General features: G+C 64.2%; 1 protein-coding gene across 9 annotated transcripts; it reads left to right on the top strand.

Annotated features, from left to right (window-relative positions):
* The first annotated feature begins 1,184 nt into the window (after positions 1-1,184).
* On the top strand, positions 1,185-12,821 carry ARFGAP1 (ADP ribosylation factor GTPase activating protein 1). Of its 9 annotated transcripts, none has more exons than XM_060122898.1 (14): positions 1,185-1,342; positions 4,089-4,152; positions 4,336-4,445; positions 4,629-4,800; positions 5,165-5,265; positions 6,009-6,095; positions 6,553-6,649; positions 7,449-7,505; positions 8,629-8,661; positions 9,277-9,306; positions 10,005-10,061; positions 10,552-10,611; positions 11,163-11,233; positions 12,231-12,821. In XM_060122898.1, exons 2-14 carry the CDS (start codon positions 4,093-4,095, stop codon positions 12,574-12,576), a joined length of 1,281 nt encoding a protein of 426 aa, XP_059978881.1. In that variant the 5' UTR covers positions 1,185-1,342; positions 4,089-4,092; the 3' UTR covers positions 12,577-12,821. The 9 variants fall into 9 exon arrangements, with proteins under 9 accessions (XP_059978881.1, XP_059978880.1, XP_059978883.1 ...); XM_060122897.1 differs by having other exon boundaries at positions 11,157-11,233; XM_060122900.1 differs by lacking the exon at positions 9,277-9,306 and having other exon boundaries at positions 8,629-8,649; positions 11,157-11,233.
* The last annotated feature ends 4,031 nt before the right edge of the window (positions 12,822-16,852 follow it).

Below are 16,852 nucleotides of genomic sequence, written 5' to 3'. Positions count from 1 at the left end.
TATTCACAATACCCAAGACTCAGAAATGACTCCACTGTCCAATATGTGAATGGATAAACAAAGAGTTATATTCATTTAACGGAATAGTGTTCAGCAATAAAAAGGAAGGAAGTGCTGACATGCTGTGACGTGGATGAACCTTGAAAACATTATGCTAAGTGAAAGAAGCCATTCAGAAGAGTACTTATTGCATGATTCCATTTATATGAAGTTCTAGAACCAGTAAACTAAGAAATGGGGATAAAAGTAAGAACAGTGGTTGCCTGTGATGGAAATGTTCTGTAATTGATCATGGTGGAGGTTACACTGCAGTATGCATTTCTCAAAACTCATTGAACGTAAATTGTTGAATGTAAATTATACCTCAGTAAAAACGTTCGTACTTGATCACTCCAAAAGTTCCATAGATCAATGAAGAATATGTGGAATACACATAAGAGCACAGAGTAAAAACAAAACCAAAACTCGCTTGCAGTTATACTCCCCAGAGATCATCACTCTGGACAGTTTTCTTTCTACAGTCATTATTTCCCATATTTGGGATTCACACTGCTTTGCAGCCTTTTTGCAACGTCTCCAGCTGTCCTCCGTGCCCACCCCCTACCCTTTTCCACCTCAGACTGCACCGGTGGGCCTGGCCAGTGGGAGGCAAAATCGGGAGACCAGAGGGTGAGAGGCCAGAGAGGCCGGTATTTATTCCTGTGCCTTCTTCTACGAGGTCACCTTGGGCTGGTAATGCCCTCAACAAAAGATGACAGCTCCTCTTGGGCAGTGGCCCTGAGGACACTGCCCTTCCCGAGTCCGGGAACCCCTCCTTCCCTCTTTTCCTTGGAGTCTGCTGACGTCACAGCTCTGCTGCTCCAGCCCTGGGTTCCCGCAGAATTCCTGCGGTGCCCTAAACCCGCGCATACCCTCCTAACCAGCCCCCTTGCGAGTAAACGCCCATGAATCGTTCTAATCTGAGCAGGCCATCAGTTTCCCGTCTGATCCTGACGGCGCACCGCTGGTGAGCACGGCTGTCGGTCCCCAGGCTACCGCGGTCCCCGCTGGACTAGCAGCTCCGACACAGCAGCCCGGAGGAGGACGCGTCCCCATAGCTACGGGGTGAGGCAGCGCTTCCGGCCAAGCAGGCGGGGAGGAAGGCCCGCCCCCAACGGCCCGTCCCCGGCTTCCCGTGAGGCGTTGCGAGGCGCGACGTAGCCGGAAGCTGGTGGCGGTGGGGTGGGTGGTCGGCGGTCGTCTTCGGTGCGGTTCGCGGCGCGGCCGACCCCGGCCGGGACCCCGGCCCTGACCCTGGCCTGACCCGGCCCGACCCGGCGCGCAGGATCGAGCCCTCTGCCCGGTAAGCGCGCGGCCGAGGCCCCGAGGCCCCGGCTCCCCTCGGGCTGGTCCACTGCCCCTGCCGGCGGCCGCCTGCGCCCGACCCCCACCCGCTCCGAGGCCGCTGTCCGCAGGACCTGGAAGCGCCTCCCCCGGCCACCCCGGGGCTAGTCCACGGGCCCCCGGCCGTCCCCCCTCCTCTGGCCGCCCCCGCTTGGACCCACACGCCCCCGCAGCTCGCCCCCGGCCCCCAGCCTTCTTTCCTCTGAGGCTGTCACGGGCCGCTGCCCACCAACACCCTCTCCGTGGGGCGAGCCGGCCCTGCCCCGTCCCTTCCTTCGGAACCAGGAGCTGGTTTGGACACAGGGTCCCGTCGGGCCGGGTCTGAGCTTTGAAGGAGCTTCCACTCCTAAGAGGGAAGGGTCCTCCCCCTCGGTGTTGGAGAGGCCGGTCTAATCGGAAATGGCAGCCTCACCCTTGGTGGCCGTGGGTGATCGTCTTGGGGGAGGGAGAGGAAACCAAGAAGGGACTTTGGAATTCTCTGTCAGTGCCCGTGCGTTTAGATAGAACTGTGCTTCTCGTCTGCCCTGTTCAACAGCTTCGTCGCTGACCACCCACGTGAGAGTTAATTGTGTCGTTTAGTGCAGGCCTAAGGGTTCCGCCATCCTCTGTTTCTGTGCCAGGTGGGGCTGTGATAATGGCCCGGGGGATAATTAGCGTTTAAGTTGGCTTTGGCATCCCTTCCTGGGACCATTCCCTGCAGAAGTTCAGAAGTGATGGTGTTTTAAGTGAGAAACGATTGTTCTTCGGTGTAGGTGCTTCGGGGGCCTCAGGTGGTTTCTGGGAAAGATGAGCAGGATTTCTGCCTGTGTAACAGCCCCAAGCGGTGTCCCTAAGTCATCCCTTTTCATCTCAGGCATTGAGGAAGTCCCAACTTCAGGAACAGCGTTCTGCCGGCTGACAAGTGGCTTCTTCCTGTAAACCGAGAAGTGTTATTTGGTTCACCGTTTACTGAGGCCACGTTCGCTTGCACAGAGCTGGGTTTGGTTTCAAGCATTAATGCAGGAGTTCTTGGATTATATTTCAAGACAAACTATAGTTTTGAAAGTTAGGAAGTGTTTGTTTTTTATGTATTAAAGTTAGCATTTCACAGAAGGAAAGGATTCTCACGTCCAAAAAAAGTTCCTTTTAAATCCGAGCCAAGTCACTTAGTTTTCGCGTATTTCCCTTGCTGTACTTTTGCAGACGCTCTCTCTGCCTTCTTTTACGCAGTTAGAAATTCAGGGCAGGCTCACCCCAGTTCTGACTTTCGTTTGCCTGGGTCCTGTTGGCCAGAAGGGGAGCCTCTGGGCAGGCACAGTCCTCTGGAAAGAGCTCCCAGGGGCCACCCATTTCTGCCTTCGCCCTGTGGGTGACTGGAGCTTAGCGTGAGGACAGGGTCCCGCCTGGATGGATTGGGCCGGGTGCTGGGTGCTGGGCAGGATTGCGGGTTCAGGTGTTTGCCTTCGAGACCGTCATGCACAGCACAGAGAAATACAGAGCAGAAAGGTGCCTCCGGCGAGCCCTTGGCTTTGTTTCCCTCAGTTACAGAAAGCAGACATTTGTCTCCTAACCTCAGCTGGCTCAGAAGTGGGCGTTGTGGGCGTTAGGCATCCTGGGGCTCAGGATTCAGGAGGCCTGGGTGTGGGGAGAGGCAGGGTCTCCTTGGGGAGTAACCGAAGGTGACTGCTGCTCCTGGGACTTTCACGCTAAAGCACTGGCAGGGAAGCTGGTTGGAGCAGTCCCTCACAGACAGTGGGGTGCAGGGTCGGAGGCTGGAGACACCGCCAGCAGCCCAGGTGTGTGGCTCTGTCCCTTAAGCGGCCTGTGTGTCCTGAGAGGATGCATGCTGCCGGGGGAGCTGGAGGGACAGCCTGCAGGTCCTGGTCACGAGGGAAGGGCCAGCCTGAGAGTCAGGCTGGGCATCCATGGGGTTACTTTACTGCCGACACCACGCTGGGCTCCCTCCCCATCTCCCACCTGAAACTTACCGGGCCACCACTTGAACTTGAACTTTGCCGAAGCTAGGAGATCTATAAAGAAGTAAATGGGTTTTCTGTTCAGCTCAGGCTGTGTGGCTGCTGTTCCCCGGCAGTGTCCCCCTGAGATGCGGTGGCAGGTCTGCTGGTCCATAGGCCCCTGTCCTTGCCCTGCTGTGGCCATGCTGTCTGTCACCTCCATCCTTCAGATGGTCCCTGGGAGGCCAGCTTCTTCCCGTGTCAGGCGGCGCCACTGCTTCCGCCCCAGGCCAGGAGCCTCCCTGCACTGGTAGAAGGTAGAGGGGCTGCGGGGGCCGAGAAGGTGGGGCTCCCTGGCTTCGGATACTGTCAGCCCAAGTCTGATGTGTCGCCCTGAAAAGGGGAAATGAGATTTAACAGCCAGTCTGAGCACGTTTTGTGAAGACCACCCCTTGCTGTGAACTTCACCAGAAGACGGGTGTTTTTATAAATCGTGTGGTCTTGATGGTACATGATGAGTGGCCTCCAGTAATTGCGCATTGCCCCTAATAATCACGCTGTGGTTGGCCCGGGAGCGTCCAGACTGATCTCGGCTTTTCTTAGCACGTGGAGAGCAGGTTCCTGCAGTAAGTAGCCCTGTTCCCCGGTAGCTTCCAAGCAGCTTCACGGAATTTCTTGAAGTCATACTTTGTAGTGTGTTTGCACCAGAAGTTGATCTTCTTGTGAAGTGACCTATTTGGAAGTTGAAAAGTTTGCTTTTCTCTTTCATAGCGCCATGGCCAGTCCGAGAACTAGGAAAGTTCTTAAGGAAATTAGGGTGCAAGATGAAAACAACGTAAGTGTCCGCTTTTCCTTGACACTTGGCTTAGGTTTTGGGGTCCTCTCAGAGTCCTCCCTCCCTGTCACCGTTGGCCTCCCAGCCAGCCTCCCTCTGCCCCCTCTGGGGGCCCCCCATTGGGTCTTCGGGGTCCCCGGGCCCTGCCCCGCCCCGGGTGAGTCGCCTGGGCGCTCTTCGCAGGTGTGTTTTGAGTGCGGCGCCTTCAACCCTCAGTGGGTGAGCGTGACCTACGGCATCTGGATCTGCCTGGAGTGCTCGGGGAAGCACCGCGGGCTCGGGGTGCACCTCAGGTCAGTGCCCTCTGCTCCTGGCCTGCCGCCTGGCGGGTGACGGGAAGGTGAGGGCCACCCACAGGCCAGCTCCTACCCGCTCCGGCGCCCTGGCACAGGAGGGGCACGTGTCTAATTCCAGACCGTTTGGGGTGGGCTCTTGGATGCTGGTACTGGTGGCGAGGTCGGTCCTCTGGTGTGTAGCTTTGTCCGGTCCGTCACTATGGACAAGTGGAAAGACGTGGAGCTGGAGAAGATGAAGGTCGGCGGGAACGCTAAATTCCGGGAGTTCCTGGAGTGTCAAGAGGTCTATGACCCCTGCTGGTCCCTGCAGGAGAAGTACAACAGCAAGGCCGCCGCCCTCTTCAGGGACAAGGTGAGCACAGGCCACCCGGCTGTGTGCAGGCTGCTCCGGCCATCGGCTGCTGGAGTGGTTCCAGGGGCTGAGATCTCCTGTGGGTTCTGACACGACACGGAGGCCATGTGCAGTCCACACACAGACAGGACGCGTGGCCCCAGCTCGCCCCACCCAGGGGAAGCAGGTGGCCTGTGATTAGGAGGGCTGAGCCCTCCTCACAGCCTCTGGGGAGCGCTGCATCCATTCGGGGGGTGCAGAGGGGGCCCAAGAGCTTGCTCACTCTGCCCATTGTGAGAGCCCTGGCCCGTGGCAGCCGAGCCCAAGGGGCTGTGTGCGGGGTAGGCGGCATCCACGCTGCCTGACGCCCTGGCTCCCTCTGCAGGTGGCCACTCTGGCCGAAGGCAGAGAATGGTCTCTGGAGTCATCGCCCGCCCAGAACTGGACCCCACCTCAGCCCAAGACGCTGCGGTCCTCTGCCCACCGGTAGCTACTCGTCTGGCCTGTGGGTCGGGCTCTGGGCTGGGTTTGCCCGGCTCTGACCTTAACTGTGGCTCAGGGTCCCTGTGCTGGTGTGGTAACAGCTCCAGTTGTGAGCCGTTTCTGAAAGTCAGTGGGAAAAACAACTTTTTAAGTTACAATTCAAACTTTTAGTAGAAATTCAACCAGGGAAGGTGCGTCTGAAGTAGAAGCGCCAGCTCTGTGCCCACAGCACGCGGCGTCTCTGTAGGACCCAGTTGGCTGCTGTCTACGTGTCCTGTCCTACTGAGGGCTGCCACGTCCCCAGGGTGCCCCGTCCCCCTGGCGGGCATCCTGTGTCCTCTCGTGGTTGGAGGCTGGTGTTCGGGGTGACTGGTCTCAGAGCGAGCTCCCTGTTGACGCCAGGGGTGCCCAGCGGCCCTCCCCTCCACCTCCCCGTTGTGTGGCGAGACTCCGGTCGCAAGGGCTCCAGGTTCCTGCCGAGCGCTTGCTTTGGCCTCGACCCCTGCGGCCTCCCTGCAGGCACGGGCAGGCGTGGAGCTGCTGTGCCCCCCACCCCGGGCTGCAGCACCTCCCCCTGCTTCTTGCCGGCTTCAGCCGCCGAGCCGAAGCCTGAGCCACCCTCTGCTCCACGCTTTGGAGGAGCCAGGTGTGAGCAGGTGGGCGTGACGGCGCCTCCCAGAGACCCCGTGATCCTGTGGGCGTGTGCCCACCCCGGTCGGCCTCTGACCTCTGACCCTCCATTGCAGAGCCTCTGGCCAGCTGCAGAACTCCACCCCCTCCGCGGACAAGGCTTTCGAAGACTGGCTGAACGATGACCTTGGCTCCTATCAAGGGTAAGGCCTCCGGAGGGCTTTGGGGAGCTGGGGGAGGCCCAGGCAGACCTGGCCCCTGCGAGGGTCGGGGGAGGCTGCTGCCCACATGCGCAGGGGGTGCAGAATCGGCAGGCCTCCTGGGGTTCCGCCTGGCAGCCCAGGTTCGGGTGGGGGGCTTGAGTGGAGAGAAAACCACGGCTCACAATGCTGGGGAGCAGAAAGGACGTGCTTCCTTCCTGGAACCTGCCTGACCTGTGGTCGAGCCTGTCCCACTCTCTGCAGTGACTGGCTGTCGCTTTGGGTCTCGCCAGGTCCTCTGGCAGGTGCAGCAGGAGGGCCTCGTCCCACCAACAGGAGAGCCTGACCCCACACTGGGGTGTGGGAGCCGCACGTCCTCCGGGGTGCCCGTCCCGGGTCTGGGCACGTCTGCACCCCCAGCTGTCGGGAGCAGCAGGGCTGTTGCTTGTGTCCCCGCCAGGGCCCAGGAGAACCGCTACGTGGGGTTTGGGAACACGGTACCGCCTCCGAAGAGGGAAGACGACTTCCTCAACAGCGCCATGTCGTCCCTGTACTTGGTGAGGACGCCCGTCCTGGCTGTCCCCCGCTCCCCAGGGGCCTCCTGGAACGTGGCCGTCCTGGGATCCCGCGCTGGCCCGTCTCACAGAGGCCCCCCTCCCTTTCTTTCACTGACGTCTCTTCTTAAAGCGCCGTTTATGGTGTTTAATCCCACGCGTGTTTTGTCGTTCGTTTACTTTGGCTACAAAACACGTCCCTCAGATTTAGCAAGGCTCGTTTCCTCTGAGTGGAGCCCGCCTGGCCGCCCGCTCCTGGCAGAGTCTCCCAAGCATGTGGGTTCTGGGCCAGGGCTGCCCCAGGGAAGAAAGGGGCCGTCGGCCTGGCCCGCCGTGCAGGAGCCCGTTCTCCAGAAGCGCCTCCCAGGCTGTAGTGTGTGTGTCTCCGTGTCACCCCGCCCCGCCATGGGGAAGAGGCCGCACGCACTTGTCTTCTCAGTTCCTCGCGAGGGTCCCTCCGCGTCTCCTTCAGGTGGAACAGGCCGAGTTGGGATTTAAATGAAGAGTTTCTATTTCCAAGTTGCTTTCATCTATCTCGGAGGCTTAGGGGAAACAACCTTGGACTTAGAGGAAGGAGGACAGCTTTCAGTGCCCCCAGCGCCCCGTGGTCTGTCTGGAGGGGTGGCGGGGCGCTTCGGGGGAAGGCATGTCTCCAGGGAGCCGGGCCAGGAGCTGCTTCTGGGGCCCTGGCTGTGTCCTTCCCACAGACGTGGGTGCGAGGCGGCCGGCGCGTGTCTGAGGAGCACCCCCTTGGTGGCCACGTGTGGAGCCGCCACGTGGCTTGTGTGTCGCTTCCTTTCAGGGCTGGAGCAGCTTCGCCACTGGAGCAAGCAGGTTTGCCTCAGCAGCGAAGGAGGGTGTAAGTAGCCTGTGCCGTCACGCGGCCGCGCAGGCCGGTGGCTCTGGGGGACCAGGGGTCCTGACGGGGCTCAGGCCGCACGGCCATCTGCCCTGAGGGGGTTTCGGTGAGCAGCCTCTCGCCCTGGCGAATCCCCCAGGCCCCACGGACGTTCTTTGTTGTGACGGTTGGTGGTGTACCAGGCAGAGCGGAGCTGCCTGCAGGGGCTGGGCTGGCTGCAGAAGGCGGGTGCCGGCGGGGCGTCAGGGTGACCCAGGCTTCCCTGCCTCCCCCTCCCCCGGCCCAAGCAAAGCCTGGAGTTTCTGCTGCTGGGTCTCCAGGGTATGGACAGCCCGAGTTTCCTCTTGCCCTCGCCTGCTCCTGGGCTTGAGGCGAGGCAGGATTTGGGGGTTTTGCCAGGACAGGCAGCTGGGCCGTGGGCACGTGCTCGGCTCCTGGCAGTGACTGGGTGGAGGCCAGGCGGGAGGGGCCAGGCCAGAGGCGTGTGCGAGGGTACGGGCCTGGCGAGGAGACCGTGCCGTGGCGGGGACAGGAACGCCCGGAGCAGGGACGGGAGGCCGCCTGGCAGGCTGACCCAGAGCACACGGGCCCTGGAGAGGCCAGGACGGGAGTTTCTGAGGGCTAGAGCGCAGGGAGGAGCCTGGCGCTGGGGCACCAGCGCTCTGCCACGTGGCCTCTGCTGATTCTCTCCGGGGCTGTGCGGGGCTGCGGTGGGGATCCAGGCCTTTCCCTCTTTGCTTATTATGAGAGCGGCCGGGGTGCTGGGCAGAGGTGAGAGGTGTGACCAGACCGCGCTCGGCAGCGAGGGGGAGAGCTCGCTGGAGAGGGACCTGCCCCACCTGTGGGCCCGTGGGCGGCCTGTGCGCCCTGCATTCCAGAGCAGGGAGGTGGGCGTCGGCCCTGCTCCCTCATCCTGGCTGCCCCTCCCCTGACGGCCTTCCTCCAGGGGAAGCGGATGTGGTGGGCAGCTTTGCAGGGCCCCTTAGAGCTGCTGTGGGGTGAGCACCAGTGCCTCGCGGCCGTCAGGAGACCAGCACGGGTGTCTGGGCCCCAAGGACGTGCAGCCCTGGTGGCCAGCGTCAGGCGGCTGACCAGAAAGCCCTCTCTCTGTGTTTCCTTTCAGGCGACAAAGTTTGGATCCCAGGCAAGTCAGAAGGTAACAAAGGAAGCCTCTGCATTCGTGTTCTCAAGGGTTGCCCGTGCGTGCGTTCACCTCCCAGGCTCACATGTCCACGTGTCACTTTGGGGGCCTGCGGGTTAGCAGGTGGAGGAGGCTTAGATCCTGCCCCGTCCCTGGTAGGCGGGCAGCCATAGGCCCCTGTGCCCTTGGCCTCGTGGGGAAGGAGGCTCTGTGCCATGTCTGGGCAACCGCACACGGGAGGCCCAGCGCCCCCCAGGGGACCGGGGTCTGCATCCTGCGGCAGCAGCGTGCCTCTGTCCCTGGTTAGCGCCCTCCCTTCTCGTGGGCGGCGTCTCGGGCCCTGGTGTTCGTCTTTTTCTCACACCTTGGCTGGCAGCCCCGGCGGTCCCGGCGTGGTGCCAGGCCGTCCAAGGGGCCTCTGGGGCCAAGGGCTGATCTCTTTGAGCCCCCATCTCAACTCCCTAACCGCTCGCTCCTACCGTGCTGGAAAGCTCCCAGGTGGGAGGTGCTGGGTCTAGAGAGCGTGCGGCGCCCACGGGACCGTGTCCTGGTTGTTGCCGAACACCGCTCCCACCGCCTCGCTCTCTCTCCCACCCCCACCCCCCGTCTCCCCATGCTGTCTGGGTGAAGTTCTGGGGTTCCAAGCAGCAGCCAGAGCTGGTAAGGCCGCGTCCATGCTCGTGCACGCCCCCCCCCACCGCGTGTCTGGCGCGTGCCCCGCTCTGAGGTGTCTGTGCCGCGGCTGCATGTCGGTGCTCCCTGTCTTCACGCTCAGAGCTGCTCCCCAGCCCGATGCGCTCCCGCGTGGCCCATCCACGGTGCTCGGGCATCCGCGTCTCAGGCAGGAGGCGCGGGATCCGGATCCTGAGGCTGCTGCTGCAGCGGTGCTGGGGAGTCCTATGCCAGTGGCGAGGGCCCCGCTCCGTGGTTGCCTCCCCTGTGTCCTGCCTGCCCCCCACCTGAGCTGCTGGCCTGGGCTCGCTCCCCAGCTCCATCCCCTTCTGTTCGAACTCCCGCAGGGCCCCTGGAGGGCAGTGGGGCTTGGGATCCACCCGTTTGTGTCGGGGGGATGCCAGGGGCTGTTCTCCTGGGATGGATCCTGTGGGCTCCGACGGGCAGAGCCTGATGGTGGCCACCGGATGGGGTGGGCTTCCAAGAGCTGGCTGCCGTCCGAGCCCCTTCCCAGGGTGCGTAGGCCAGGGGCAGCGGTCTCCAGCCTCTGCGACAGCGCGGAGCATCGGGTGCTGGCGGGCTGCTCGCCGTCTGCAGCCTCCCCTCCGTGGGCAGGGCTCGCAGTCCTGGGGTGAACGTGCTGCCACGTACGCGGCTTTTTCTCATCGCATCTGTCCTTCCAACAGGCATCAGAGTTGGGCCACAGTCTGAACGAGAGTGTCCTCAAACCTGCCCAGGAGAAGGTAACGCGGGGACTCCGGTACTCGGCTGCGTGCGTCTCCCGTGGGCCTCATTCGGGGGGCGGTGGTGCTGGGAGGCGCTGTTCGGGCTTCAGACTCCCGTGCTCACTCCCCGTGTCCTCACGCATGCGTTGTGCCTATGGCTCTCGTCCCCCAGCCCAGCAAGGCCTGGCCTTTACTCTGCTCCCGCGTGGCTGTGTGTGTGCCCGGCCCCTCACCCCGGAGGAGGCCAAGGCGGCGAGAGAAGCTCCCGGGGGAGGGGGCGTGCGGTTTGCGGCCAGCGCCAGCCCGTGCTCGGGAGGCCAGCGGGGGAGGGTCCGGGCGAGACCGGCCCGGGCTGCGGTGTGGTCGGCTTGCTCCTCGCCCTCACTTCTGGGGAGGGGGTGACGCGGCGTGGAGACAGGTCCCCTGACAGGTGTCGGTGGTGTCCTTTGTCAGTAATGGGCAGCGGGGCATCTGCCTCGGCTATGACGATGCTGTTTCGATCCACCAGGTGAAGGAGGGAAAGATTTTTGATGATGTGTCCAGTGGGTTCTCTGAGTTGGCGGCCAAGGTAGGGAAGCCCCGCCTGACAGGCGGGCTCGGCTGAAAGCGTCGTCTCCATATTCCAAGGAGCCCGGAACCGCGAGCAGGAAGGGCTGGGCGCTTCACGCCCCGTGTGGCTTCTTGGCCCGAGGGGCCTGTAGGACGTGAGGAGGGTCAGGTAGACGCTGCGGTGCCGACAGCCTGAGGAATATGGAAACGGCTTGACGGGCGCCCGTCACAGCCACTAACCTGTTGCTTCTTTTCTTTCTGCCCTTGTCTTGCTGCTGCCGACCTCCCCTGGTGAGTGCGCTGGTGGCGGCCGCCTTCTCTGCCTTAGCGCCGCTGGGGGCGGGGAGGGGCGGGTTGGCGTTTGTCCTGCTTCCCACCCAGGAGCTTCTCCGCTGAGCTCCTGGGGCCACAGCCTCTGCGTCCACACAGCGGGCATCCCACCGTCCCCAGCGCCGGGGCGAACCGCCCGAGCCCCGTGGTGTCGCCATGTTCCTAAACTTCACCCAGGTCTCAACTCTGCACTTGGCGTCAGAGCCCAGGCTGAGCGCCTACGTCTCCTTCCAGGTCCAGGGAGTCGGTAGCAGGGGCTGGAGGGACGTCACCACCTTTTTTTCTGGGAGAGCGGAGGACCCGTTGGACAGGTATACTGGCCCCCCTTCCCGAAGTGGGCCCCCTTCCGTGGCATTCTCCCCTGGGGTCTCTGGGAGGCAGGTGTGTCTCGCCCAGGGGCTCAGGGCTCACAGTGCAGAAACCCCTGGAGCCCTGGGGGTGCAGAGAGGCACGTCGGCCCCCTGACCTCTCGCTCTGAAGCCCTGCTTTCGACCTCGTGGGAGCTGCCACCATGCAGGGCTGGGGAGGGAGAGTCTCAGCCTCGCCTCTGTGGGACAGGCTGAGGGAGAGGGGGTGCGGCTGGGCTCTGACCCCCCTCCCAGGACTCCGGAGCATTCAGGGGTCCCGCCCGGGCCTTTCTGCTGCGAGCCCAGACTGGGCAGCCTTCTCCTTCTCTGACCCCAGGTGGGACCCTGGGGATCTGGTGGGGGGATGGATGGTCTCGGGCCAGGCCCAGAGCAGCGGCCGCTCTGGCAGTGGCGCGTGCTGTCCTGTCCGTGTGCCCGAGGCCTGGGCGTGTTTCCCATGCTCGCGGACGGGATGCCTCAGCGCTTCCCCCTCTGCGTGCTGTCCGCTGTGCTCAGTGGTGTGACTGTGGTTTGAGGGACTGAGGGACTCCACGGTGCAGAGAAGGGTCTGGGTTTTCTTCCCCCTTAATCGTTGCAGGAAACCAGCGCTTTACATTTTCCTTCAAAACATCCTGCGTTTGGGTGGGACTGGTGGAGAGTGGGCTCTGGTGGCAGGAGGCCTGAGTCCCTCCCACAGGTTCCACGGCCTCAGCTCTGTGGTGGAGCCGCCCTGAGGCTGGGTTTCCTCTGCCCTAGAGCGAGAACAGCGGCTCTGGGACCCTGAGTGGCACTGGCTGAGTGCCCTGGTTGGGGGTGGGGCTCTGGCTGGGGGCTTGGACTTGGCCTTGACCCCCGTTCTCTGGGGAGGAGCCTGGGGAAGACCAGGCGGCTCAGGGCCACGACGGCAACCTTCTGGACCTCCTGGTTCTGGGAGCCGCTCAGAGACCGCTCTCTGTCCCAGAGCCCCGGAGGGCCGGAGCTGTCAGAACAGCGGCGGGGACAGCTCCCAAGGCACTACCGACCGGAACTTCTGGGAGGCCTTCGGGAGCACCGACCCTGCTGGGGCCCACAGGTCCCCAGGCAGCAACAGCTGGACGTGTGCAGACCCCTCAGCCGACAAGAGGAGCTCGGATGGCTGGGACGCGTGGGGCTCGGGCCCCACGTCTGCGTCCAGCAACGGGGGCGGCGACATTGGTGGTCGGGAGGCCTGGGGGGCCGGGGTGGAGGGCAGGGCCAGGGCCAGGCCCGTCAAGGAGGCGGCACTGCCGGCCGCCGTGGACGACGGCTGGGACAACCAGGACTGGTAGGGCACGGCGGCCGCGCCGCTGCCTTGCTCCTTTCCACCCAGGAAGCGCCGGCCGCTTGGGAGGACAGCCTCGGCCGGGACCCCAGGGGCGTGTGCCTACCTGTCCTGGCTCTCCTGGAGCCCCGGGCCGGGCGCTGTCGCAGGAAGTGCTCCCTGCTACTGCGGGGGCCACCCACGCCCAGCCACCACCCCCAGTGCGCTCGGTAATAAACGCCCTCCTCAGTGGCGCACGCGGCTGCCCAGTGACCGTGACTGAGGCCTGTCTCCTTGAAGCAACTTTCACTTCTCGGTCGCTCTCGTTCTTTCTTCCTCTGGAAGAAACTGCCTGGCGTTTGAGAGCCGCCACCTGCCCCCTGCCCTCCGCTCCCCAGTCTGTCTCTGCACCAGTGCTGGCCAGCGTCCGCCCGACCCGAGCACCGCCTTCCTGGCCTTGCCGTCACCCTAGAGCCCGTCATCAGCTCGGGGGGGTCGTGCAGCGGTGCCCTGGTACCCCGGCCTTCCTCGCAGCCCCTCTTCCAGCCTCCTTGCACTGTGATTTGGACCTCACTGTCGCCCAAGCCCACTCGACTTTGATGGCTGTGCGCCGGCCACCTCGTTCTTAGGGTCCGGCGCTGACGACCACGTGACACGACGCCGTGCTCAGTCCTCTGTCCCCGCACTTGTTTCTGCCGGCCCTCAGGCCATTCAGCCGGGCTTCCCCCAGGCCTCCTGTGTGATTTGTGGGCCACGTCCCTGCTCCCTGCCCCGCGGGACGGGCCGTCCCCGTGTGGACAGCCAGATGGCAGTGGCTCATGTGGCAGGTCTGCAGCACGGCCACCCACACTTCTCCCCAAGGAAGACGCCCAGTGGCCAGCACCTCTGCCTTTAGCTGACCCTGAGGGTCTCAGTCACTGAACCAGTAGTCTGCCACACGGATCTGAGGTCAGAGATCAGGCTTAGGGTGATGAGAAAACCCAGGTCAGCCCGGGAGCCAGGGTCAAACGTGGTCTGCCAGCCCGAGACCAAGTGTCCCAGAGCAGAGGCACTCAGGAGGGCCAGGTGTGAGGTGTGGGTCCTCACCAGGGCTGGTGGGCTGCACTGCAGGCAGCTCTCAGATCAGCGCCGGGCCGGACGAGGGGGTACGGTCTGTCTTGACACTCTTGTTTCCACGCTGTTGGGATCGGGACTCGGGGGTCCTGCCCCGGCCCTGAAGGCTTCGGGGGCACCTCGTTCCTGTCGATTCTGGTCCAGGAGGCCCTGCCCCGGAGGCCGTGTTCAGCTGGAGTAAGTTGCCCTCTGCCCGGGAGCCCCTCGCGCTGATGCGCATGGCCCTGAGGCTGACTGGTCTGAGATGTGCTCTGCTCTCAGGCATCACGTCAGGACACTAGGTGGGTGGCCCGAGACCCCTCACGGGCAAAGGACAGGCGCCCCTGCCGTTCTACAGTTCTGTTTGCTGGGCCTGGATAGTGCCAGGCCCTCTCCTCCCGGCTGGGTTGTTAGTGAGGGCCTGAGCATCCAATCCAGCTCCCTTGCCACACACAGAGGCATCTGCGCGGCACCCTCGTCCGGGGGAGAGGGCAGTTCTATAAGGGCAGTCCGGCGCTCCCCTGGCCCTGGGTAGACTTGGGGCCGCCAGCTGGCGGTCAGCCAGCCTGCGTCATCCTGAAACTGCCTGACCGAGGGCACCTGTGGCCGCCATGCGGGGCCGACTGGAGGCTCCGGGCTGGAGCTGTGTCTTCTGGGTGGTTCTGTGCTGTCCTGTCCCAGAGCAGCGCTATGGGCAGGGGGGCCCCGTGGTGAAGGCAGTCGGGTCTGGGTGGGGAGGCGGGTCGGGAAGCCAGGGCGCCGTGTAGGGCGGTCCTGGATCCTTTTCTCAGCTGAGCCCCGGTCATGCTGAACACACGGGGCCTCTGCCTCTCCGGACAACATACCCGTCAGCTGTGAACCTGCCCTCGGCCCCCTGGCCACTGCGTGCTGTCCTCCCCAGATTCCGGCTCCAGGAGGCCAGGCCAATCCACCAGCTGAGGCCTGGCCAGCTTCTGTCACCTGTTTGCCCCAGACCTTCTGGCCAAGACACCACGACTGACCAGCAGACGCCTAAAGGCAGCCCTTGCCCAGCTTAGCTTCCTTTTCCAGAGCTTTCGCAGGTGACTTGCGCTACCCAGTCCAACCATCTCTCCAAGCCAGATGGCCCTGCCCAGCGGGCCCAGGCCTGCGGCACACCAGATGCTGGTGGCTCTCCTGGGACTCCACGCCCTGAGCCAGTCCTGGCAGGAAGATGGGGAGTAGGGCTTCTTGGGCACCGTCTGCGGGGCTTTCTGGGCAGTGGGGGTCCTGCTCTCTGCACCTCCTCCCCAAGGGGCCGGGGAGGCTCTGCTCAGCACTGAGGGCCGGCTTCTCGACCGGTCAGGGCTGGGACTCCTGGGGCCACCTCCCCACTGCTGGGGCGGGGGGAAGTGGGGCCGTTGTTCGGGGTCCCCACCTGCACTCTAGAGTGAGGGCCGTGACGGCCGTGCCGCTTCCAGAAGGCCGACGGGACTTGCCCAGCAGGGGCAGCCTGGCTCTGTCCTGCCTTTCTGAGCTGTGACCGTGGGCAGCTTGTGCCCTGGCTGAGCCCCGACGCTGCTAGGTGGGCTGCGCGGCCTCGGGCCTCGGGCGTGGAGCACGTGCCAGGTGCAGGGACTCCTGGGTGGGCACATGGGTCGGGGGCTGCCCGGAGTCTAGCCAAGGGCGCTCAGGACCCGCTGGCTTACGAGCGTGGAGAGCGGCACCTTGGTGGGCTGTGTGAGTGTGCACACGCATGTTCCGAGCGCCTGTGAGCCGTGGACGTGGACAGACACGTGTATGCCAGTGTTTGTGTGTCTGCGGCCACCAGGCCAGGCGCCCTCTGCCGGCCTCCACTCGGGACTGCAGGGCCTGCCTCTCCCCACCCCCCCCCACCCCCACCCCCACCAAGCGCCGGCACCCAGTGCAGGGCATCCAGCGGCACTGCGGCGTCCGGCGTCCAGCCATGGGGCCGCAGGCATGGGCGGCTGGCTCCCAGGCCACGGCAGGTCTCAGAACTACCTTCGCCTCGGGTCCTCAGGCCCCTCCCAGCTGCAGGAGCACCAACCGCAGGGCAGGACTGGAGGCCAGGAGGGGCTCTGAGGGTCCTGGGTCAAGGCCGGGAGCTGGCTGGATCCTGCAGCGCCTGCCCAGTGGCTGGGGGTCGGAGAGGGGGACAGGAACCTCCAGGGGCGTTGGGAAGGGCCCTGCCCCTCCAGCAGCATCCAGCCCCCGACCTTTGGCCTCTCCCAGTCTCCAGCAAATGTCGACTGGCCTGTGCTGCACCCACCTCTCCCAGAGCACCTCTGCCTCCAGAAGCTGAGCCCAGAGCGGGGGCGGGGTGTGGGGGGGGTGGGGCCAGAGCCACCCTGGCAGCCTCAGAGCAGCTGGGGGGAGGGGGCCGGTCCGGTCCAGGTTGGGGTAGGGTGGTTCTGGGGGGTGAGTCCTGGGGTCCAGTAGGGGTTGGGTGCTTGGGGCCCAGGCTGGGTGCCCCCCCCCCGCCTCCGCAAGCCCTGGTTACTGGGCCCAGCCTGCGGGGAGCCTAGTCGGTTGGGGTGGGGCCTTCCGGGTGGGTGGGGAGGGCTGGGGGAGGGGCTGTGCTAGGCTGGCCCTCACGGACTGCGGAGGGTTGTAGAGAAGGGGCAGGTGCGGAGGAGGTTTGGGGGACGGGGCACTGGAGAGGGACCCATGAGTGGCTTGGGTTTGGGGTCACGGGTCTTGGGGCGCGTTGTGAGGCTGGCGTGACCCTGGGGTCCGGGGGCTGCTCCAGGCTGCCAGAGATCCCCATGCCCATCACCCACAGCTTGGTGCCCAGGAGCACACGTGTGACCTTGGTCCCTGAGGTGCCCGCCTCGTGGGCCTCTTTGGAACAGACCTCGTGGAGTGAGGGATAAAGGTGTTTGGCCCCTTCGTGCCTTGGATCCCGCCCTGCGGTGCGATGGGGTCTTTTACACTGGGACCTGTGTCCCCCATGCTTGGAGAGCCGTCCTGGGCAGCAGATGGGAAGAGTGGAGAGCTGAGGAGGGGGGCCAGGGGAGGGGGGCAAGCCGCGGGGTGGGCGGGGGGTGGGCCGGGCAGTGACGTCGGAGGAAAGGGGCCTCATAAGCCACGGCCTCCCTGTGGATGCAGCAGGACCAGGGTAGACGGGAGTGCGCGGGACGGAGGGACGCTGCTCTGGGACTGGAGCAGGTTGGTGACTCGCCTCAGGGCCAGCTGGACGGGGAGGGGCCACCAGGGGAGGCACCCAGGTCTGT

This window comes from Lagenorhynchus albirostris, chromosome 15, assembly GCF_949774975.1.
Source record: "Lagenorhynchus albirostris chromosome 15, mLagAlb1.1, whole genome shotgun sequence".
In the NCBI taxonomy this organism is placed as follows: domain Eukaryota; kingdom Metazoa; phylum Chordata; class Mammalia; order Artiodactyla; family Delphinidae; genus Lagenorhynchus; species Lagenorhynchus albirostris.
The sequence above is the reverse complement of the archived record's forward strand: the minus strand, read 5'-3'. Positions and strand labels throughout refer to the sequence as shown.